The sequence below is a fragment of the Xiphias gladius genome, chromosome 22 (assembly GCF_016859285.1).
Source record: "Xiphias gladius isolate SHS-SW01 ecotype Sanya breed wild chromosome 22, ASM1685928v1, whole genome shotgun sequence".
Taxonomy (NCBI): domain Eukaryota; kingdom Metazoa; phylum Chordata; class Actinopteri; order Istiophoriformes; family Xiphiidae; genus Xiphias; species Xiphias gladius.
In genome coordinates, this window is record NC_053421.1 from 419,227 (window position 1) to 445,428 (window position 26,202).

At 39.0% G+C, this 26,202-nt stretch overlaps 1 protein-coding gene across 1 annotated transcript in view; it reads left to right on the forward strand.

The window, feature by feature from the left end:
- The window catches only part of tgfb2 (transforming growth factor, beta 2), a 62,330-nt gene that overhangs the window by 23,903 nt on the left and 12,225 nt on the right, over positions 1–26,202 (forward strand). Inside the window, exon 2 of the mRNA XM_040117941.1 lies at positions 12,027–12,190. Coding sequence (XP_039973875.1) covers positions 12,027–12,190 — 164 coding nt within the window. The remainder of the gene's footprint in view (positions 1–12,026; positions 12,191–26,202) is intronic.

The following is a 26,202-nucleotide window of genomic DNA, read 5'->3' on the forward strand; positions in this document are numbered from 1 at the left end:
AAAAAGTTAGATACAGTATGTCCTTACAAAGAATTACATACAATAGTTAAATTATCTATAGCTTTGAAAGCAGACATTTTGATGGAGCTTTAATATAGATTGTGCTGTCTAGTCTGTTGTTGGAAGTAGTAGGCCATGACCAAGATTCATCGTTCATAGTTTTCTACTACAGAAATAATACAATTCGAATGGAAAATTGCTATTGTTCATTTTTCACTGCACAGCCACTGTAAAGAAATATGTGCCACCTTCATTGAGCTGAAGTAACAGGATGCCTACACCAGGTGATATTTTTCATTCATCCATCTGACATAACAGATATGCTTCCAATTAAACTTATGCATATGACTCAACCAGCTACATAATTGTACATGCTTAGGCTCTATTATAGACATCTTAAAAACCCTGAAAACTTATTTTCTTAATTAGCATGGAGTGATGGGGTCCTACATCCTAAAGTTAGGACAGTTTGGGTTATTTCAATTCAGAGTTTTACTTATTTCTAATCCTGGCCAAAAGTAAACAAACACATTTTTATGACACTTTTGCAGGTGTGATATGTACAAGATCTGCAATGGTATGTACTGTCTCCAGCTGTTGTTTGATTGTTGTTTATTTTGTCATGAATAGTCTTTGTTATCCAGAAATACCTAGGTACTTTAGGTTAACTTTAAAACCCCAAGACAAGACATCTGAGTCTGAACACCTTCTTAAACATTCTCTGCAAAAAGGGTGTAGTGCTCACTTTGAACCTCAATTTATAAACCAGTACAACATAGCTGTCAAACAATGATGGCATAGAAATTCAGAGAAATTCTTTGTCTCCTTACATATTAGCTCTTTAGTAATCACTATGACCGTAGGCGCCATACTAGTACTATATCCTTCGGTCGTGCACAACTTTGGATCATAGGATTATCTGTTAAACTTTTCACTCTATGCCAAGTAACTCTCTGTAGCAATAGTTCCCAACATCAAGGTCAGGAACCCAGGGGTCAAAAGGTAAAATGAGGGGTCACAAGATAACAATAACAATATAGAGATAGAGATAACAATAAAGAGAAAGCAATTTATCAGAAGAAAAAATATTTGTTCTATACAAAATACTGTTCATTTTTTAGACACCTATTTTATTTTTGCTTCATGGACGATGCTGAGCATTTGTAGACTGAACTGGTAGACATACTGGGACTGGTGATGGGGGGATCACTAGTAGAACCTGCCTTTTTTTAAGGGGTCACTAGCCAAAAATGTTTGTAACTACTGGCCTAAAGCATTAAGATGGAGCCCCAGAGCTAGCAGGGGCACATCCTGTACATTTGATGTTTTGGTGTCCATGTTCTCATTATTTAACAGCTATTCTCACCAACTGAGGACAATCACTCATAAACTGTGTACTTCTTTAACTTGTGTTTTGTCCACATAGCATATGCTTTAATGATTTGCCCTTGATATGTGAGGTAAGGGGAGTGATGAGTAATGAAGTGACTGATTACAGGAATCGGGCCCGGTGTCAGCTTTATGTGACAGCTCTCATGTGACATCAGCTTTTCTCTGAGGGAGGAACAAAAAGAAAGACCAGCATCCATGTCACTGTGTGAGTGTGTGTGTGTGAGTCTATTTGCATATTTACATTTTCTTAGTCCCATCATTATTGTGATGGAGCAATGGAAACACACATACAGACACACAAACACACAGACACACAAACACACAAACACGCACACACACACAAATTCACAGACCACAGCGGCGCCAGTTTTGGTGGATCATTTTCATGTCAAGTATGGATAATCAGTGGTAATGTGTGCTGACTCTGCTATATACCGCTTCCTGCAGGCAGTCATGGCAATGATTTGCTTATGCCCCACACCCTCAACCAACCCCTGGAATTTCACTGCAGATCTCAATCTACTAGAATACCCAAGTGTATTTCAACTGGCAGCACCATAGATATACCAAATTTCATAGCAATGTAGTCAATAGTTGTTGTTGTTGTAGACATATCTTGTTTCAGACCTATGGTTTATGAATGGCTCATACTTTAGGCCTCTGTATGCTTCCTCAGTATGCAACACAAGCAAAGTCTTTGTCAGGTCATGTAACAACGTCTGAAACTCCCTTTACGGTGGCACAGCTGTGTCTGACAATTTCTGTAACTTTGCAAAATAGACAATGTCTGACAATTGTGTCAAGTTAACACAGTGATTAGTCAGGTGTGTGAAGGTGTGAAAGTAAGCAGGGTTTGAACTTCTCTCTCAAGCTTTACTCTAAGCTACGTCTGGTGTCTTTTGTGTGAGCAAACATGGGCAGGTGAATACCTTTCGAGGGGAAACTTTCTGAGTGTGCTCTGCTATCCCCATCTATATGATTGATTATGTCGAGACTACATAGACAGAGGTCTTGGAGAGAGGCACCGATTTGATAGACACTTTCCTGTTAGTCATGGCTGGACAACATGTTGTACAACCAAGTTTGCTTGAAATATACTGAGTTTGTTAGGTCCTGCTGTTAGTGGGGCAAAGATCAGATATCAGGCTGTCAGTAAGTCCACCTCCAATATGGTGGAAGTTCCTCCCTGATCAGCAGACCTAGTCAATGTATACATAGTGTTTATATTTTTATATTTCATGTCAGACCACACAGGTTATTTCAATGGGGTGTGAGTGAGATAAAATGTGTCTCACTCTTTCCTGTCATTCATTGTCTATGTTTCAGTGGAGAGTTTTGAATCATAATACTCTCCCATCAGGCTTTCCTATCATGATATTAATGATATTCATAGAGAATTACTGAAAAGCAAGGTATCAAAATATTGACATCACTCTTCAAGAAAGCAGATATTAGTCCAACCAAAGTACTGAGCTCTCTTTGTGAATGTCCATCAGGACTAATGAATGAGTATGTGCCTGTATGTGTGTGTCTGCAAACCACAGCCTGTGTCAGAAGGCTGTAGCCCTCCCCTGAACCTCAATGCTCAATGTGTCCAGTGTTTTGTTGAAGCACAGCGGACTCATTCATGAGGCTCTGCAGCAGTTTGTGTAAACAGTCCGCCCTCAGCTGGTCCTCCAGGAGCTGGAAGTGTGACTTTCTCTGCCGTCGAATAGGAAGGAAATGAGAAAGAGCATCGTTAGTCTTGGCTCATCTGCTACAGCTGCTCACACTGCATACTGTTTAATGTTATCAACTGATCAGGAGCACAGGGATTAAACATGCCAATGTTTATGTGTGCTTGTTTGATCAAAGAATTCCCATAGAGTAGGAAGTCTAATTTTTGATCAGGTTTGGGCTGTTTTCAGCAGGTTCTTGTTGACCTGCCTGTAGTTGTAATATTCATACAACAGGTCCTGCTCACAGTAGTTTAAGGTAGATTGCATCACTGATTCATTCCATTTCACATCTGGTAACAATTCAAATTGCTTTTGGAAGTGTTGGTTAACTATTATACAATTCATGCCTTCTGTGTTGTGATGGGATCAGATATTCCTAGTCCCCAGATGATGAATCATAGTAACTTTCATACCATGACCACTCATCTAGCGCCATCATCATATCAAAATTTTAATGTGTCTAATACTTTGGTTTATGATCAAATACCTGCAAAACTAATGTTTTGTGCTAATTATCAAATGTTAGCATGCTAACACACTAAACTAAGATGAACAAGGTAAACATTATACCTGCTAAACATTAGCATGTTAGCATTGTTATTGTGAGCATGTTAATATGCTGATGTCAGAATTTAGCTCAAAGTACTGTGGTGAGTAAGTACAGCCTCACAGAGTTGCTGGCAAGGCTGGAGACTTTGACTCGTTAAGTCTTGAATTAAAACCATCACCTTTTCTAACCTTAACCAGGGTCAATCATATGAAACAGCCATCCCTTTTTCCCACTTTCAGCTGTGTCTCCTGTCTCTAGTATATTTACTTAATTGATAAACCACAATTACTTCACTGATAAACCACAAAACTACACTAAACTAGATCCAATCATCAACAGATACACCTTTGTCTGTCCAACTGTACGTCCTCTCTCTCCTGTTCTTCTCTAATCTTTTTTTCAGCGAGCCAGTTAAATGATGTTTGAACATCAGTATCATTGAAGTAATTTGTGTTCAAGATAGTGATCTCAGTTCACCATAGCATGGCATCATCCAACCCATGTTCAACCCTGGTCAGGTGGAGGATCGTGAAGGAGGTTCTGCTGACAATTGTTGACCCATTTAGATAGACTCCTGGGGCGTGTTTGACCTGCCTCACCGTGTTGGTCTGGGTTATTATAATCTTGTTCTTACGGTTTCACAATTGTTTACACATTAAAAATGGAACATGAAATGCAGTCACTGTAACCTGAAATTCATGTAACAACCAACTCTGCAAAATTGCAAGTACAATTTCTGCTTCACACTCAGTTTTCAATTTTAAATCAGTTTTTGCTAAACACCACACACAAGTTCTTTAAATTTGCATCTATCATACATTCAGAAATGAGAATGGGTTAGTTACATACTATCTACACTATGCTACTGCTCTTACTATACTGCAGTTTGACATGTCAGTAGGCCTTCGTTACTCAGTGATTGTTGGCCAGTGTTACAGCAATGTCATTTCATATTGAAAAAAACAAAAAACAAAAATTTTAACTAACTTTAACCAATCATATAATATTTTTGGATGATCTGCGGAACTGAGAAACAAAAAGGCCATTGTGGAAGATACCAGCTGTCCACAACAGAACAGAAGGCCGCTATTATGAATATGGTGGTGGCAAACAATGCCATTAGACTACGAGAAATCCAGAACCACACAACTGCAGACAACACAATATTCAATAATATTCACCAGGTGGACCTGTCTAAATTGTACAGTGTATTACATTGCAACTGAGTTGCTATGAATATGTGCAAGTAAGTACAATGCTGTGAATTTACTATCATATCAGCATTGTATAGGAAAATTACAGTACCGTAATCCGGTGTAATGTGCTTCACCATATTGACTGCTCTAGGTCTGTTTCTCATATTGTCCTTTCTGAGTCTTGGAGCTGGATGCTACTGCAATTCAGCATGTTTATATTTTTATTGATGAGGCTGACTTTAACTTACCCAAAAGAAAGGGATGGAACATTATTTGCTGTGCCACTGTGAATGTCCCTGGAGAGTCTGGAGGGAATATCACCATGTGCAAAGCCATTACCCAGCACGGCGTGCTCCATTAACCAAGCCAACCTTTGTCGCTACAACATGGCCCCTCATCCCATTCCAGGACACACTACATGGCATCCCTATTCCAGCTGAGCAGTGGGGAAGACCAGAGCAGCCCAGGTATATCATCTGGGACAACATGACTTTTCGCCGGGCTGCTCTGGTCTGCAATTGGTTCAGCCACACACAATTTATTTTTCTATACTTCCCACCATATTCCCTATTCCAAAACCCAAGTGAAGAGATTTTTGTTTTCGGCATGTTGATGGAAAGTGAATGACTGCCATCCCCTCATACGCATGCCTCTTCTCTTGTCAATGGAAAATGCATGTGGTCTAGCTGATGTGAGGGTTTACGGTGGTTCTATCTGTCACTCCAGAAGATTCTTTCCCCACTTATAAGCCAGGGATAACATTGCTTATGATGTAGATGAACTTCTGTGGCTAGACCAAAATAGGAGGCTGGATGCAGCCTAATTTCTTTTTTCTGACATTGTGCACTTGTTTTTATCTTTTTCTGTTTAGAGTTTTGAAACAATGAGCCACTTATTTACAAAGGACCCTTTATCTGAATGTTTTTCCTGGTATTCTCCTGTTTGGAATGTAAACTCTTACTTACACAAATTAAGTGTTCCTAAATACTGAATTTTGGATATATTTATAGGTATATGTATATGTATGTATGTATATGTATGTATGACAGTATATGTCTGTATATGTGTGTGTATGTATGTATGTGTATATACACTGCTCAAAAAAATTAAAGGAACACTTTGAAAACACATCAGATCTAAATGGGGAAAAAAATCATGCTGGATATCTATACTGTACAGTTGGTGACTGCCATGCTAGCAAACAAGATACTACAGCTAAATCAACACTTTTATGGTCATTGGTAGGGGTGACGTTTTTTTTGTTTTTATTTGCTTTGTTTTTTTTTCAAGGCCAATATTTGTCTAAAGCCCAGGGCCTGTTGCTAACCGGAAAGTATAAGGATAGATAAGGAGAGAGACACAGCCATGTTGAAACACCACAGCAGCAGAGGTATTTCACAGGGGGCTGTGAGAATCCTGGGAATTGGCTGGACAAACATCCAGCAGCTGAATCAGACAGTAAATCCTTCTATAGTCTTCATTCTTCTGCTGTAGTGTGTTTCTGTTGTCTAGTAGCTTACACAGATACTCCAAAATTCACTCATCAAACAAATCGAAGAATTCCCACTGGCTTGGTCAGAGTTTGCTAAAACAAGTAGCACCAGATCACCAGATCTCAGCTCAGGATGACACAGTGTACATTCTACCTACATTTGACCCATCCAGTCATCGTGTTGATTACCGTCTGTTAATCCATGGTTACAGTGGAAACAGGAACTGGTTAATGAAAGATGACTTTCCATGGTGCAGACTGACCAAAATGTAAAGAAATATATGTTCAACAAAGGAACCACAGATGTAGAAATATTTTTAAGTTTAATATCCAGACATTTGGCGAAGTTAACTCTCACAGTGTGCCTATGTAGAAAGCATTTTAGGCCGCATTTTTCACTATTACGCCTGTAAACGTAACCCATAGTGAATTTATTACGGTTAGTGTATATTTCCCTGTGTTTTACACAAGTAACCACAGTGATGGTATATTGGTTGCTGAGAGCTTTGAAAAAACAACTTACACTCTGTGATTCACCCTCAACAACTCCTGTGTGACAGAGATGGAGCCCTGAAGCTCCTGCTCTGCTAACGTGCTGCTCATGCTACACCATCTGTGTAGACACAGTGTCAGCAACTTAATAGTAAAAATACTAAAATCATCAGTTTTTACCTGATTTGTTGTGCAGTGCAGGATACAGCCTGACCAATGTTGTACAGTCTTGGTTGAATTTTAGGTACAAAATTTAGAATATCTTCAGAAGTAAATGCAAATTAACCAATTTTGTATGATGAAAATATTTTAATAAAATGTCCAAGGTTACTGAACAAAAAAAAAAAAAAAAAAAAACTTGCGTTACAGTGAAATAATACAAACACAAAATGTACCCAAGACACAATTATTGGCATGCTTCTCTAATATTTGGTTGCAAAACCTTTGCCAACAATGACAGTCTCTTAATGTTTCTTGTAGCCACCTAGAAGCTTCATGCACCTGTCTGCTGGTAGTTTCTGCCAATCTTTCATTGCTATGCGTTCATGCTCTTTTAAGTTTGAAGGAGTCCTTTTTTCAATGGCAGATTCCAGCTCTCCCCAAAGGTTTTTGATTGGATTTAGGTCAGGACTAATTGCTGGCCAGTTTAAAACATTCCATCTTTTCCTTCTCAACCACTCTTTTGTGCTGTGGATGTGTGCTTTGGGTCATTGTCCTGCTGAAAGACCAAACACCTTTGCCGCAAAGCTAGTTTTCTGACACTGGATAAATACATTTTTCTCTAAAATGCCTTGTTAATCTTCTGATTTCATCATTCGTTTGATATATTCAATGCCTCCAGTGCCAGAGGCAGCATTATAGAACCTCCACCATGTTGTACTGTAGGTAGGGTATTCTTTTCCTTATGGGTTTCATTTCGTTGCCTATAAACAAAATGATTAAGTGCTTTCCCACAGAGCTCTACTTTGGTATAGATTATCCCAGAAAGACTGTGGCTTATCTATGAAAGTTTTTGCCAACATTAGTCTTGCTTTTTATGCTTTCTTTCAATAGTGGTACCGTCACTGGCCTTCATCCATGGAGCCCTACTTGGTTTATTGTGTTTGCTCCAGGTCAGCTTGAAGCTCTTTAGATTTCATGTGTGGCTTTTTATTCCACATTTTACATCAACCTTTGCAGATTTCTAACATTGAGTTTCTTGTTAGCAACACATCCTGGAAGCGTCTTCAACAGTTTTATGACTATGAAACTTCTTGATAACATTGTAGACTGTTGAAACAGGGATTTCAAGATCTTTAGTGATTGCCTTCTAGTCTTTGGAATTGTTATGTTTTGATAATAGCATTTCTGATGCTCTCAGACAGCTCTCTTGTCTTCACCATTGTGTAAAAGAAACTGGAAACAATCAGCCCCTTTTTATGAAGTAAAACCATCATTCAGTGGTTAATTCAGGCCATGTGAACAATGAAAATTAGTACAGGTTATTAAGAGTAAGAGTAAGAGTTTTATGTGTTTTTTCTTTTGTTTGAGGAACTTATTTAAATTCACCAAAAGGGTGCCGATAATTGTGTCCAGGGCACATTTATGTCCGTACCTCATGATCCGATATTGAAGCTTGACACTAAATGTTGTGCAATTGATGAACTGACTATTTTAAAACTTCATGCAAAGTAGCCAAGGAAGCTTCTCAAAGTTATATCACTAGCATTCAGATTTTTTCTGACACTTTACATTCATCTGGGCCACCTCCCATTAATCACACAACCTTCAGGTTTTAAAGAAAAATCAGATGGTTAGAAAGTAAGAAATGCAATATACATTTCTGACCTTCTGACTTCTGAATTGTATTTTTGTTGAAACCTCCTAATTCTTTTTACACTATTCATTTAAAATGTCTTTTTTCTTGTTTTTATATGGCGGTGTTAAGTACACGTCAATCTTGGAAGTCTGAATATAGATGCAAATATAGATATTTTTTTCAAATAAACAGATTTAGATAGTAGCTATTGGTTAGAGCCAGAACTGTAGACTGTAGACGTAAGTAACGAGGAATATTCTAAGATTGTAAACTTTGTCTCTCTGTGAATGTGGATTAAGAGGAGAATGGCTTTGTTTACCACAGTGGAAAAAGAATGTACACAGAATGTATATAAGAAGCCAGTTATCGCACAGTCAGTTGGCTTGCTCAATTCTTAAGAGACTCAATATATTGTATTTATATTGTATTTTATTACTTGGATTATTATTGTCTTAGTAGTGGGGTGTGTGTGTGTGTGTGTGTTTGGGGGGGGGGGGCTTGTTTTATTAGATTGGTGAGGTCTGAAAAATGGGAGCCTTATAGTTGTGGGGTTTGACAGTTTTGTGGTTCAGGTTAGAATTACAGTTAGGTCAGGGTTAGGGTAGGGGTTAGGGTAAGGCATTCAGTTGTGCTGGTTAAGGTTAGGGTAAAGGGCAATTTTGTCAGCTTTTGGTAGATTTAACCATCATGACTATGCCGGTCCGAAAGTGATCTGTCTCTTTTACTTTGTCCCATCCTTATTGTCACTGTCTCTCTTCCTCAGTACTAATTTACAGTATATTGCCATTGTGGTTGTTAATCAGAAACAGTGTTACCAAAGCAATATACAAAAACTGTCATATTGAGCTATATTGGTTTGAAAAAAAACTCTCTCTTCTCTATCTCTGTGTGCGTGTGTGTATATACCCCTCTGTCAGCCGGTCCCAGTCCACATGTCTGGCTGGTCGCTGTCGTTATATACTCTGATTAAAAAAAACCACAGTGTCTTGCTAATTCCAGGCTTCTGCCTTACGTTACAGCAATCAATTTAAGAAATCTGGGCCTCCTAATGCATAGTGCTTTGGGACACTGTCAAACACTCCTCCACCGCACACATGGTTTCCAGTATTACACTGTATACGTGTGTGTGTGCCACAGCATCTGTCAGACATGGCAACACATGTTGCTGTCAGTGCTGCACGTGCCACCCTGGTCCTGTGTTAGTGTCTGTCAAACACTTACACACATATGCTTTTAAGTAGTAGATGAGAGGGATTGTGCTGCTGCTACTGTGCATGGCTGCTGGCGTACTGATGGAGTGTGTTATTTGGCTGCGGGTGTCAGGATTCCACTAGTCTAATGAAAGTAGGAATATTATTCATTTAAACTGATCTTTACAGGGTCACTCCATGGTTTTTATACATCAAAATCTGTTTGTTGGTCACAGGGAGCACTAATCCTGAAAACTGTCTTGTAATGCCTTTGTGGCCCTGAAGGACCTTTGTCACGTCGGACAAAATAAACCCTCATAATATCACTAAGATATGATCAGGGTTATTTTGTCAGATTTGACATCTTGGTTTGGGCTTGGAGACACATTTTTAACAGAGTTTGAGTTACAAATTGGAGGTGTGGAGCATTTACCACACAGGGACAGTCTGATGAATAGTGCTATAAAATTGCTAGACTAATCTGTCTCTTGTGAGTCCCCTTGTGAGTCCCCTAACTTTATGGAAGTGCAATACTGCAATACTACATTCTCCAAGTAACCTTTAATCTTTTAACATTGTTAACCATACAAAAAATATATTTTTTGTATTTTTTGTTTGATTAAAAATATATATAAAAAATATATATTTTTAATCAAACAAACAGTGTTTCATCAACTTTTATTGGCAAATGTCAGATATTTAAAGGATGATTCCATTTTATTTCAAATTAGTGTATTTCCCATAAATGTGGCTATTGTGGTTCTATGGGTTGTGTTAACTTTGCACTCCCCATGTCCATTGCTGAAGTTCAGGGAAACAAGAACTTGTGTAACAGAGTGTTTTCCACTGTTTTGTTTTCCAAATAAACGTTTTGACATTTAACAAAGAATGTACCTGTTAGGAACAGTCATGGCTTTTAAGGATCTATATCCAGGGCAACTTGCCGGCTGACCTAATTACCCTGCATAACACTAATGTGAGAAGTCACATTCTTTTTATTTTTTAATATATTTTACAATGCGTCTAGGAATGTGTAACAAGATGTTAGTGTTTGATGGTGGGGACACATATTTTAATCCCTCACACAGCAATTTATGTGTTTTAATCACGCATGGAGAGCAGAGCATTTATTTAGTTAGCCTCTGTCTTCTATCAATTTTGGTGAGGAGAAATAAGTCTCCAGGAGGACAATGTTGATAAGTGCTGCAAAATCATTCCTTGTAGTTACACTGTTCGAAGTACTATAATCCATGGAGACATCTATTTTTTTTTTTTCAAGTCTGGATTCTGCAGCACAAGGTTTGCTCCTCAGTTGGCTTGTTTCCGAGGTACGTTGTCTTTCAGGATGGTCCTGTTGCCTTTCTGCCTGTTTGTTTTAGCTCCTTGTCAGTTTACTTCGGAATACATTCGACCACCACAGTGAAACGACTTGTCCTCATAATAATCCACGGCATAATTTACCATTGCATTTAGCTTTTTGAGTTTCCTTAGAAGACAGTATAATACAAGTGAAAGTTGGCCTCAAACATGTAAACAAACTAGTGTGTGCGGATGAATATGCAAGGTTATTAGGTCAGCTGGCTCCAGAAGTAGATCTCTATAAGTAAGCCATAAGGGCTATGCCTAGCAGCTCGATTCTGTGTTTACCTTGGGTCAGACTCAAGGTAGAAAAACGTTTAAAATGTTTATTTGGAAAGCTGTAGGAGGCTTATGCCGGTTGCCCCAATATATGCTGTTTGGCAAGTCCTTCTTTCCCCAAATCACAACAGTGGAGGTGGCGGGAGCAAGCATGACCCCTAGAGTCACAATAGCCACATTTATGGGAAATATACGAAGTTGAAATAAAAGTTATCTTTTAAAAAGGCCAGTTTAGAGCCAAAGCCCTGCCCCATTTCGAGGCTAGCTTCTGAAACACAAGCTAGGATGAAAGAGGTGCATAACTTTACCTCTCTCTATAATTTTTTCTGAAATGATTGTTTTTACTTTAGTGACAGTTACAGGGAACAGCTCTATCTCTCTTTAGTTGTTTTACACATCATATATGATCAAAGTTGAGGTCCAGATCTTTCCTCACTGTCATTTAGATCTAAGAATTCAGAATTTTCTCCTCATTTCAGTGTAGATTTCTCCAGATAAAAACATCAACTAAATGCCTCAGTGTAAAAGTAAACCTTTACATTCTCTCTTGTTTTTTGTAGATGTCATCTCTCCTACGCACTTCAACCCTTACTTCAGGCGGCTGACATTTGATGTTTCTTCCATGGAGAAGAATGCGTCCAACCTGGTGAAGGCTGAGCTCAGAATCTTCCGCCTTCAAAACCCCGCAGCCCGAGTGTCTGAGCAGCGCATTGAGCTCTACCAGGTACACACACTTTCCTCTAGACTGACATCTAGAGCTGGAATTTTGGGATGTATTCAGGCTAGGAAGAATGTTGCTTTACTTTAAAATGACGTATTTTAATTGAAATTAAGGATTACCTTTACTCATTGTTATTTTTCAATTTTTAAGAGGGAAAATTTATGTTTTTTGTGATTTTCCCTCAGTTATAGTGTTATTACCAACTGGTAATTACACTGCTTAAACTGATGATATGAGAAACTATCTCTATCTCATGCATGTAGGAGGGTCTGGTGCCTGGTTCATGTAATGAAAATGTGATAAAGAGGTTTTCTAGTAATTCTTTACTACAAGGAAGATTGGTGATTCTACCACTGTTTATATTGAACAAAATAAAGTCTTTTCCATGCAAATCTCCTTTGAAAATCTTCTGCCTTGTAATGTTAAATATCACTGGTTTGATGTCACTAATGTGTACAGTCAGAATAATACACGGGGACAGTGGCTTATTGATACTTATTTTTAGGACTGCTTACTTAGTAAAAGCACTTATGATATTATTTGATTACTTCTGTGCATGTCTGTATGTGATGTCTATTTACTAGAGGTACATATTGTAATTCCCACCTTTGCATCCATACAATTACTATACAGTACACGTTTATATTCCATACTGTGTTCAAATCAAATAATATAAAATCAAGTTTACTGGTACATCACAATTACAAGTAAAAATTAATGAAATCCTCGGGTGTGAGCATCATGTGAATCAGGTTTAACACTATAAAATTAAAAGAAAATAATGAGGTGCAATTTTAATATAAACTATAAAATGTGTGTACATGTAGCAGCACGATGGCAAGAATGATACCTGTATTCTATTTATATAAATGGTAGTGTTATGAGAACAGCATACACAACAATAAATTGCAAACTGTGAAATTGTGAGCTGTGACCAGGCAGAAGTTCCCTTTGGGAATATGATAACTAAAGTTAAATGGGTTAAATGGATGCGTGTGTGGGCAGATATAGTGGGTGAGTGTGTTGTTGTAGCTACTGTCCATTGTTCAACATTCTGACAGTCCTGTGGAAAAAACTGTACTGGAGCATGCTGGTTTGGGATCTGAGGCTGCAGTACCATCTTCTTGATGCAAGCAGCAAGAAAAGTTTCTGGCTGAGGTTACTGGGGTCCCGTATGATTTCCCAAGGCTTCTCAGACACTGCGTAGTGTGAATATCCTGGAGGGAGAGAAGCTCACTTCAATTGGTTTTCTGGGCAGACTCTGCTTCCCAAAGTCCATGAGGATCTCCTTTGTCATGGCGATGTTGAAAGAAAGGCAGTTCTCTTGGCACCAATATGTCAGACGTCGGACTTCCTCTCTGTAAGCTGCAAAGAGGAAGTCCACCACCACCATGCTGCACATGTCATTACTCTGCGAGCCATGTGGCTGCACCTTCTTGTTCCATTACTCCCTGCAATATTTCAAACTGATCCACTGTCCAAAAATGCAGAAAATGACCATTGTCTTGTTTTGTGGATGCATGTTTGATGAATTCCCCAGTTTCCCCAGTTACTGCAAATATATTCAGTAAATACTGTAATACTTTCATCAGTCGACCATAGGTTCAGTGACCATTGTGTTACCTCATTCGGTGATAGATAATGACTTAACAGAAGTCACAAGTTTGTGAACGCTAGAAGTGTGAGGTGTTTTCATGTTGTCTAGCTATTTGTTGATTTGTTGACCGTTGTCATGCTATGCTTATCATTTTTAACTATTGCCTACCCAGGGCCTACAGCCACAAATTAGCCTTTCTGGCATAGTTTCAGAAATTTTATTAATATGCACTCTCCCTTTCAAATAAAGTAATAAAATAAAATAAAATCTTTGAGATTGCCACAAAAAAGTGGTGTGAATTTTTTAAATTCACTTTTTACCAGATTTACAGCAATATTTGTGAACTTTCCTTTTCTTGTAAAAAATATTTAATGTAATGTTAATGTTAATTCTAAATATAAAATCTAAATGTAAAATTTAAATCTAAATATTAAAACTAAATCTAGATTTTAAATGTTAAATCTAAATGTTAAATGTTAAATCTAAATCTAAATGTTCAACGTTAAAACTAAATGCTAAATTGGTGAAACTACATATTGGCTAATATGCAAATTTACACTGCCGGTCAGCTCAAGTACCAAAATAAAAGCTTGATGAAGAGATCTAGTGCTATCCATGGACTTCCTCAGGTCCAATCCAGGCTCAAAGCTGTTACAATTTTGGTCCTAGGACTGTTATTATATCACTTTACTAAGTTTTGATACTTTTTCAGGCGAGAACATACTTGTTTAGAGTATATATGGTCAGATTACATGTGATTAATTTATCCAAATAATGCCTTTTTGCAAATTGTATTCATTTTCTGAGAATTGAGGACCCACAGCTCACAGCCTGGCTCCTGAAATGACCGGTCAGTCAATTTGTGCATCCTTGGAGATCCTGATTGGCTGCTTTCGGGTGTTGTTTTTTGCACCTGTTCGTAATTATTGTGCAGGAATCTGATGTCAGATCAGTGGTTCTCAACAACCGGCTACACCTTTGTGGGGCAGCTGTCTCCTTTACGTCAACCACAAAAAAAGACTTTGGAAAAAAAAAAGTAAAGTAAATATCCTCTTATAGAGATTATTTCACAGAGTGACAAATTAATTTTGAAATAAGTTAGTTATGGGGGTCTGATCTGCGGGTCGAGCACGTCCAACACTCATTTTGACATGAAACTCTCCAGGTTCATCAGTACAAAAGATGAGCAAATGTGTTAGAAAATAATCTGATGCCAATTTCTAATAAGGGATGCTTGTAAAGGTTTTGTAAGTTGTAACTAATGGCTTTGTTAATGGTTTGCAACTCCTTTGTCAATACTGTATAGATCCATTATGAGGTATTAAAAAAGAGCAACTCTTGAGTTTCCTCTTCCCATACGACACTTGCTTTGTCTTTTTAACCATACAGTTAATCAGGAAAGAGCTTCACAATGAGACAGACATTAAATAAAGACGCTATTTAAATAATAAATAAAATGGAGATACAAAATAATTAAACAAAGCTAAGTAAAAGCAAAGTGGTTTTTTAAAGTGTCAACAGATCTTAAGTCCAATGGGAGATAGTTACAAAGTTCACTTCAAAGGCACAATCTCATTTAGTTTTGAGCGATTAATTCTTATTAACTAAAGGTGAAAGGATACTGAAGATTGCACAGTTTAGAAAAGTGATAACACAGTAAACAAACGCTACGAAATATATGCAGCTGTGTTGAGTTGTGACTGCAAACTGGCTTTCGTCACCGCTTTGTCACAGGTTCAATGCCCACTGGAAATGATTTAGAAGCAGAGGATCTCTTCTACAACAGCAACTTTCATAATATAGTGTAGAGCTGTTTTGAAGACATTAATGGTAATAGATGCTTTTTGGCTGCACTTGAATATGACAGCCTTTTTTTTATTTCAAACCTCCTCTGTCATCACTCATGTTAAATGTCATTAAGGCTGATCTCGCAGCACAGCTGCTGTCATTAACCTGGATTTGTGTTGATGTTGTGTGGACATGTCATGATCATAAAATAATGATGTTAGCTGCAGCTCAGCAGCTTGGTAATGACTGCTGGTCAATATATATATGAGCCGCCATCAACTTTCTTCATCATTCTGTTGTCTGACAGCAGAAACACAAAAATATGTACTTAAAAGTTTACATTGAATTGAGCTGCATTAGAACACAGTTAATTTAAGTTAATTACCAATAAATATAAGACATTACAGTGAATTCAGAGGTAGGAGCTGCTCTGACAGAAATAGACCATAGAGTGTACACACAGCAGCTAGAATGACAGCAGGTATGTCGAAGCCAGATCCTGTGTGCACTGGCCACTGTAGTATTGATAAAATATCCAGGAGACATCTTTTTTTTCTATGTTTCTAAGGCCGGGTGTGAAATAAAGTAGTGCATACAACATGTTGGCCCAACACCTCTATAGCTGTTCTATAAAGCCACACTGGAAGCAGGGTTGGTTAAAGGCATTCATGGCATTGAACTTGTTTATACACTCAACATGAAAGAGTTCAAACCCTGCTTACTTTCTCGTCTTTACACAGGTGACGAAAAAATGCTTGAAGTGAATTCTCGTCGGATTGTCATTTTCAGAAATTGACACAAAATGGTGGACGAACCCCCCCCGATTCTGACTTTGGAGATGTGTGTGGGGAGGAGGTGTCAGACACTTTGTTTGGAGTGTACTGACACCATAAGCAGTGACAGCCACCTTAAAGTCAAACAGCAAATGCAACCCCAGCCCCTGTTTCTAGCATAGTGAAAAACTGAGGTTAGTTATTTGGCCCTGAAGTCACCCTTGACTGCCTGTCTGTCAGCCTGTCTGCACTAGCCAGTTCCCATGCTATGTTTACATCCAGACAAGGAGATCACAGCTGGGCTAAAAACAGGGAGATTTTCTCACGCAAACACAGCGCCTATAGATTTTTCTGAGGGAGGAAGGGACGGGCCAGTACAAAGAGGGAGACTCAATAACATCCACCTCGTAGACACACACACACACACACACACACACACACACACACACACACACACACACACACACACACACACACACACACACACACACACACAAACTTATTAATGTCTATACATAGGAAAACTTAACGACTCATCTAGAAATGTTTGAAAATATTTCAGCCTGTGATATAGATTTTGGACTTGTCTGTGATAAATATCTTGCTGATACTTCTATAGATAACATACTGAAATTACTTCTGAGATGTAAAGGGGAACTGCACAAGATTTTCTTTCCTTACTACACCACGGTCAATACCTCAAAGCATTATTTGTCATACTCTTCTCAATGAGGTTAAACTGTACATGATAAGCTTTGAACAATTAAAACTATGTAACTATGACAAAAATCATATAATTGGGAATAACTTCTCTGAAATCTGCCTCTTCAAATGTTGCATTTGTACCTGATATCACCAGCTCAATATGTGTACTATGTTACTGTTCACACCAGGACACTGCACTTGGATGCATGCACAAGGACACTAATTATACACACACTTTGATAGACTCATAGGGTAATGCTGTAACATTTCTATTAAAGAATGGTCCTGTTTTTTACTCTTGCTGGTCTTAGCTTGTTAGTTAGCTAAACTTTAGCTAATCGGGAAGTCAATTACAACAGAGGCCTGAAAACAAAATACATAAATACAACATCACAGGACAATTCAGTAACAAAAAAACAGAGAGGAGGTTGGTAAGGAGCAATGGTTTATTTCAATGGAAATTTTTGGCCTCACCAAGATGGAGATCCATTGGAGTCAGGCCAAGGAAGGGCAGTGGAGAAGCGTGGCAGGGAATGAGCGTTGTATGAGGGGGAAGCGTAGCTGGCAGGGCTGGCTTGGAGCTTGAGGGCATCGGGAAAGCAGAGAAGCTGGCCAGGGGATGGGCAGGTGAATAATAATCCTGGACATGAGGGATGATCAGTTAGTCAAAACGAAATGCTAAGAAACTTCTTCACTAGAAATATAAAGAGTGGGCTCAGATGTTAATTACCACTGTTGTTGCAACAATGATCTGGCGAAGAATGGATGGAGAGCTTGGGTAGATGTACTGCAGGTTGATGAACTGATGGAGGGTAGGTGTGGAGGTGATTAGGGAGCCGAGACCCAGTAGAGGGAAGCAACATTCCACACCAACACACACACACACACACACACACACACTGGGTCTCATTTCAGATACTTCTGTTTGTACACTTCCATGTAGAACACTATGTACTTCCTGGTGTAGTATGTGAATTTCAACAGTGTTGTGCCTTCTCAAATTTAACAGGGCTGTTGTGCACTTACAGGAAATGAAGATTACAACATTTGACCGCAATTGTCACCTGCCAAAATATTGCCGACTTGTTTCCTGACTTGACTTAAAAATGAACATTCTCCTTTCTTGTGTGTGCCCCTTGTTTAACACGACATGGAAATTACGCCGCCATCAGTGCCAACAATGTGTCCACCTCCCTTGGCCGCCATTTTTACAATTTTGAAATTATGTTGGTGGTCCCTCCCCTTCCATTACATGGCCAAAGTGGTGACCATTGAAGATGAGAAGTGTCCATCATTATGAGTGCACCATCTGGATGCTAAGTGTGAACTACATGTTACCATAATTTTGCAATGTGAATGCACTTATGCACTCAAAATAGCAATTGTAAGTACAGAAGGATGCGAAGTCGGACACGGTGACAAAGACAGAGAGACAGACAATCCATTCTTTCCTCTACTAGTGAAGTGTTCCCTGTGCCACTTGTTGCAACACAAGCTCAAAGTGTGATTGATCGACCCCTGTGCTTAACAGTTGGAGAAAGGTTCTTTTCATGACATTCTGCACCCTTTTTTCTCTAAACATACCTTTGCTCATTGCAGCCAAAAACTTTTAATTTAACTTCATCAGTCCACAGTCCACTGCTCCTGTTAACTGCCATTTCTTAATTACATTACGAACCTAGGAAACAGCTACCTGAAAACGCTCTGCAATCTTCTTACAGCCTTCTCCTGGTTTGTGGGCATTCATTTTATCAAATTTTCATCAAATTTTATTTTCTATTTTAAGTTTCAGTGTGCTAGGCAGCTATTCAGAGGAGCCCATGGCTGGTGATGTTGAGACAAGGTTTGGTGAGTCAGAGTATTTATAAAGATTTGAAATCACTTGGTCTTTCCTAATGATAACTGTGAACAAGCCGTAGCCCTAACGAGCTAATTAAGGAATGGGACTTTGGAAAAAGTTATCCGAGAGCTCAAATCTCTTGAGGTGCCCAAACTTTTGTAAGGTGCTCCAATACTTTTTTCACTCAAAAATTGTACACAACAAAAATAATAATAATAATAATAATAATGCTTTTAAAGTTTGAAAGGATGTTTCATCTCTAACTTTATGTCTGTTCACAGTAACAGAAATTTTGACCAGGGGTACCCAAACCTTTTCATGCTGGTATACGAGTCCTGTGTTAAAGCAGACTTGAAAAATTGTGAATCTGTCTTTTCAAGCCCACCTATCCTGCGTGATCTGGTGTCATTGATGTTTACTTTGAACACAACAAAGGATGTTACATATCTCAGCAATATAAGTATCAAGGCCTTATATATTAAAGCACCAGTCCTTTCTGTCCTTCATCAGATTAAGGAAGGCCAGCACCTCCTCAACTCACTAGTTGCCCTGCCAACAAGAAAGTGGGTAGAGAGCTTGGCTCCACAGTGCTGTGTGGTGAGCCTCCTCCTAACCAAGATGAAGCTACCTGGACTCAATTGGGAGCCAAACCAAAGATTGATACAATTAATTACATTCCATATCATCTTGATCCTTGGAACACAGCCCACAAGAGCCATCACTGTGTGCCAGGCATGTCTCATCCTTGTCCGCCTCATGATATCCAGCTGTTCAACAGGTTTAGCATTCTGGATGAACAAGAGTTTCCATCACTGGACCCATCCTGTCACCATCCTCCATCCTCCAGGCATCAGACTCTCTGCCTGTTTACCTGTCTCGCCATCACAGGACCCATGATGTCTTTGGACTACAATCACCGTGGAAAATCAAACATCTCCAGTGTTAAACCAGTGCTTCTCCCTTGCCTCATCACCAAGCCATGGCTTCTTCTCCCCGGTCCTTTCACTGACGCTGTGAAAGCCACTGACTTGTCGCTGTGGCTGCCTCATCAGGAATGTAGTTTCAAGCTGATAGCCCTTAAGTGTTTCATCCAAGGAGTTTGTGGTGGGATTCTCCATAGTCCAACACATTTGCATTCCAAAGAAGTATATGTATTGTAATCCCATGCTCAGGTACACCACATTAATGCAGAAACACTCGTGACACGTTGGATTAAACAATATTAAGATTCAGCAATCTGAAAATCTGAAACCAGATTTTAAGTCCCTCATTGACCTGGAGGCAGTGCATTACATTGCGTGCTCTTCCTTCTCCTCGGTTTGGAAATGTAAAGTTCAGTCAGATCTGCCAATTGCATGTTTGGTTCAAAGGAAATTGTGGCAAAATCAGAGTTCCTTTTGTAGACAGCTTCTCTGTTTTCTGGAATTATCCCAGCCTCTTTGATCATAATGTATTACACCTGAACAGGGAATGTAAACTCCTGCTAGCCCACAATAGTGACCTCACGCTCAAGTCCTGTAAGTCAACAGATGACTGACAGCTGAAATTATGAAATGACCTTATTTATGCTCCCCTACTTGATATATCCACTGACTTAACTGTAGGTTTGTAGCACACTTTGACTGTTGCATTAATTCTTGGTATTATTAGCTATTGCAACAAAAAGAAGAATGCATCACAGGACAAACTCAGTTGAGAAACTGAATAGAGACCCCAGACAAAATTTGAAACAGGTGATTTTGCATAATGTCACACTTGATCATCCTCATTGCAGGAATACAGAGAACCTTGTGAAAGTTGCTTTGACTCAGTCATTCCCTGTTCACCTAGAACTGATAAAGTGAGCATTGATGAACATACGGTAAGATCTAGGGGTTGACCGATTATTGGTCTGCCCGATTATTGAATCCGATATTCAGCATTTTTATGATTATACAAATCATTATTTTTTATCCAATTGCTGATAAAATTAAAAATTAAAAATGCAATACTCTGGCTCTGATGTTGCTGCCTCTCCCTGTCTGTAGTCACAGCAGATATTGCCTTAGTTGCAATAAACATCACAGTGAAGTGGCAAATACAACTACAATCTCATGAAGTGCATTTGTTGATCCAAGGGACACTGAGCAAGAGAGAGCAGAAGAGGGGGAGGGAGAGAGAAGCCATTTCTAAGCTAAAGTAGCTAGCAGATCTAAGTAGCATGTGAACAGCTGTTGAATTAGCGAGAAAGCAACACCTGAGAAACACTAGTGTAAGTTTAAATGTACCACGGGTAATTATCCACTGTATTGAAGATTCACTGTATTCAAATAGAAGTAAAATTACTTGTGTAATAATGTACTCAGATAAAAGTACAGGGTATGTCAATTAAAATGTACTCCGTAAATGTTAAACATGTAACAGCTTTACGTTTTTATATGGGGGAAGGGGAGGGGTAAAAATGTTATATGGTGATAATAATAATGTATGATCAAACTATTAAATAAAAGAACATCTTTAGGCTACCAGGCATATATGCATTGGTATTTCAATGTGTATACGCTGTTGCACCGCTGTTGATTCTAATGTATTAACGTACTATCAGCATGTAGTGTTTGGTGTTGTTGAGCAGTATTGCACTATACACAGAAGATGTTTCTGTTATTTAGCCTACCTTCATTGATATTAATAGGGTACACAAAATAATAGAAACACCTGGACACGACGGTGTGTGTCCATACTGTACATTTTATATACCAGTAGTTTTGTGTTGGAGTATGTGTTATTCTTAATTTTGACAACAAGATTTTCATTTTAACTGTAACTGTATATCAGTTTGAAATTCCATATCCGTTGATCCCTAGTAAGATCCCTCTCTAGTAAGAATTTTTCCAATGATTTTCTCTCCCGACATGTAGACATGACAAAAGAGGAGGAGGACTTCTTCTCTAATAATGTCCCTTGCCCCAAATGTTGTTCTGGAGATGCTTTAAGTTTTGAATACTTAACTTTGGTCATTAAAGCACAGAAGTCTATACTGCCTGTGACTATCTAATGACCCCGAAGCACAGCGCCAACTTTCTAACTTTCCAACAAATGTGTGTGTTCAGTTTGTGAAAGTCTATGTAGAATGTACGTTAGATCGGTGAATCCGTCCAAGAGTTCAGAAATTCACAGCACCCACTGCCCTGACCAAAGTAAATCCAAGAGTCGATGCCTCACCAAATCCTTAAAAAACAATGAATAAATCCAAAGGCTGATGCCAAAAATTCAAGTCCAGAAGCGACACGTTCTCCTCCTGAGACGTCTCCTCTCTTGATCGGCCAACCTAAATTAACGCAAGCTGCTAAGCTAGCTAGCTGCCAGCAAGCTAAAAGTACACACTAAATTATAATGTGCTAAACTGGCTAGGTGCTAGCAGCTAATAGTTTGCACTCGTTCTTTGGGGAAAGTATATCATTTTACATTCATACACAGTTACTGAAAAGACTTAATATTACTATTTCTCTTAGGACTTTTCAACAAAGTTCTTTTTAAATGCATATAAAACAGATACAAACACAATGCAAACACAAATACAAATACTTAAACCAGGATATTATATTCCCCGCACGAACATAAGACATGTCCTCATGACTTAATAAAACTTATACATTTTTGAAACTGTATGCAAAACACCTTGAGTTTTGACAATAGTCAAGCATTTACAGAGCTTCCTATTCATTTATACGTGGAAGTAAAATATCTTTCCACAGGTTTGATGGTGGAATTGACACTGACTGACGAGTGCATCATATATTAGTCTCGTGGGAGTCCTCTTGACCCTCAGAGTTCTCCTGGTTTTAGTTGCATCAGTTTGTGGCTGTTGCTGTAACTCTGTATGTGTGTTGAGTCGTCTCTTTCTCTATCTCTGAATGTGTGTTTACCGTTGTCTCTTGCTCTAACTCTGTGTCTACTATTTGCTGAGCAGACTTTGAGTCACCTTTATTCTTATTGGATTCTGTTTCCTCGCCATGATCCAACATCACTTCCCATTGGCCAGTTATTGTATTCCATACCACATCCAGGTCTACATTGAAAGGTTTTGACATTTCTTCATCAGTTCTCCTTAGCAGATTTGTGTCGGGTAAACATACCAAATTCTGATTTCTTCATCCTGAGTCTGGACCACTGTCAATGCACTCATCTGGTTTCTCTTTTCCAGATTCCCCTTCCTGCCGGTCCACTGACTCATCTGGATCTTGTTTCCCTTTTCCCTGTATTGCCTTCTATAATGTGTGGGACCAATATAGATAATTAGATGAATAGCCTGTAGCTTCAATCTGAGTGCAGTGGTAACAATGTACTAAATGTCCAACATTTTGACTGCAGTTGCTCTTTTTCTTTGCATCAAGCGTTCCTAGCATGTCTATCAAAGTCCTGTTACATCTCTCGGGCTGAGGATCACATTCAGGATGAAAGGGGGTTGTCCTTGACTTCTCAGTTCCAAGGATGCTCAGTAGTTTGTATATTAAACTGCTCTAAAAATCCCTCCCTTGATCACTTTGCAACTATCTCGGAAGGCTGTAATAGATTAAGTACTGCTCCCACAGGACTTTGGCAACTGTAGTTGCTTTCTGATCCTTTGTGGGAAAGGCTTGCCTGGTGTAGTGGTCAGTGATAACCAAGACATTTGCAGTAAAACTTGAGTCTGGCTCAGTGGAAGGAAAATCCATACATACTAAATCAAGGGACCCATTGCTTTGCATGTGTGACAACGGAGCAGCTTTAGGTAAATTCTTCTCTGAGTGCAACGAATGCATGACTTACAGTGGTCTTCAACTTCTGGCTTCTTCCGTGGCAAATAGAAATTATCTCTGACTAGCCTGTAGGTTTTGTCCAATCCCAAATGGCCAGTCATGAAGGGATTTCATCACTGATCTAGAGGAGTAGTAACTCTGTACAGTACAATTTTACTCAAATCAAGCTTTTCCCGTTCTCTCAGAAGTAAAGATTTGCTAGGATGTCTTGCTCTGTTTACTTTCGCATTGTCTTTCTTCAGAAAGGAACTCAAGCTTGGCAACTGTTGTGTACTCAACATTGTAAGGTTACAATATGTTTGAGTAATTGCTTGCCGAGAAGCACCTAAATGGTTGACTGCTCTCTCAGGCGGTAAGCTGTGTAATGGTTTGTCAAGTATGGTGAGCTGGCACATCACTTTTCCACATGATGCAGGAATGTCTTTCCAGTCTTGACTGATCTCAAGCAAGCCATGGGGGCAATCCATAACAGAACAGCCGCAGTGCGCTTGGCATTCATTCTGCAAGTCTCTGGAACTGTAGTGGAGGGATGGAACACCATTTTTCCGAAAGATATTGCCTCATTTGGGTTTTTGATGATGGTGGTGGAGAGCGCTGTTTAACACATCGATCCAAAATATCCCATAGGTGTTCAAATGGGTTGCGATTATGTGACTGCAATGGTTATAGCAATATGATTCACATAATTTTTATACTTATCAAACCATTCAGTGACCCCTGGTGCACTATGGATGGAGGCATTGTCATCCTGGAAGAGACCACTCCCATCTGGAAGAAATGTTTAATCATAGGATAAAGGTGATCCTTCAGAACAACTTTGTATTTACTTGCAGTGACCCTTCTGCATTCGATATGTTTTGAGAACTGGAGACTACATCCAAAGGAACCAAATGTGTAATTTGCATGCTATGCTTGAGGGTTACATCTCATCCTGAAGTGTTCCTGACATTCCCCGTTGTCCTAATGCAATGGACTGCTGAAAATTTCTGAGTTCAGGTCTCATCATTACTCCAGCAGGTAACAGTGGCTCTTCTTCCGAATCTTCAGAAGTGTCAATCAGGATTGCCTGAGTAATTGGGTTTCCCAGAGATTCTGGCCCCTCTGCCAGAACATATTGCGACTGGTTTGAAAAAGTGAGTAAACCAAACAGTTCCTCTTATGTCCTCATCCTCTGGCAAAGGACACGTTTGCACTGTCTGAAAAGCATCTTTGAATACAGGATGAATGGGCAGGGTAGTCAGGAAGTTCACTCTTCTTTTCTCTTTACATACCCCCAAAAGCATTCTCACTGTTGAAATGTTGGTTCCCACAAGAACAGAAACATCCTGTCTTATGACTGGATCTGGTCATACACATTTGCATCAATGGCCTCAACTATTCCAACAGTCGCTTCTGAAAACTCCAGCTTTAATGACAAATAGCCATCATATGGATAGTCATCAGCACCAAACTCTGAAATCTCGAGAGTACTGTGCATCAAATATCTAAAAGGATCTGTAGAGTAGAGAAGCTTGAGACCCTGTATCAAGTATGGCTCTTATATAGATACTTAAAGTCTGTATGGATACATTGGAGATTGGCCCCACTAAGCCTTCTGGAACAGTGTCTTGCACTCTTATACTTTAGTTGGTGCAGTGGTTGAAACATATTTTCTCCAGGATGTCAGGCTGTTCCCTTATTGGGTCCCTCTGGAGTTTCTCGACTTCTTTTTCTGCTTGATTAGTCACTGGGTTACTTTCTGAAGGTTCTTCTGCCCTTCAAACTCAGTTAAATTGTGTCATAATTAGCATTCAAATTCTTGAGTTATGGCCAAAAATGTGTTTTGTGAGGTAACCTTGACCTTTGACCTTTGACCTTTGATCACCAAATTCTAATCAGTTCACCTTGGAGTCCAATTCATTTTTAATTCAAGTCTTATTTATTATATAGCGGCAAATCATAACAGAAGTTATCTCAGGGCACTTTTCCTATAGAGCAGGTCTAGACCGTACTCTTTATACTTATATTTACAGAGACCCAACATTCCCCATGAGCAAGCACTTGGCGACAGCGGCAAGGAAAAACTCACTTTTAACAGGTAGAAACCTTGAGAGCGGCCGTCTGCCCCGACTGGCTGGATTGATAGAGAAAGGGTGGGGGGGCATAGAACAGTATAGGTATAACATAAAGAAGTATAACAATAATGAGACAAATATTAAAACTAATAATTATAATAATAGGGCAAATAATAATAATGATAAAGCTAAATATATATAATATATATATATATATATATATATATTTATATATATATATATATATATATATATATATATATATATAAGAGTAAGGATCATCACAATAATTGAAGCAGTGGGTGTTGAGCAGGATCATGGGGGCAGTAATTGGTTTGCAGTCACAGATCCAGACTCTTTAGCAGCAGGGGCAAAAATACCTGCAGAAAGCGACAGGAGGAGAGAGGAAAGATGAGAAAGCACAAAACTACGGGAGTGGAAAGAAGTCAAGTTAGTAAGGAGCATTGATGCGACATGAAT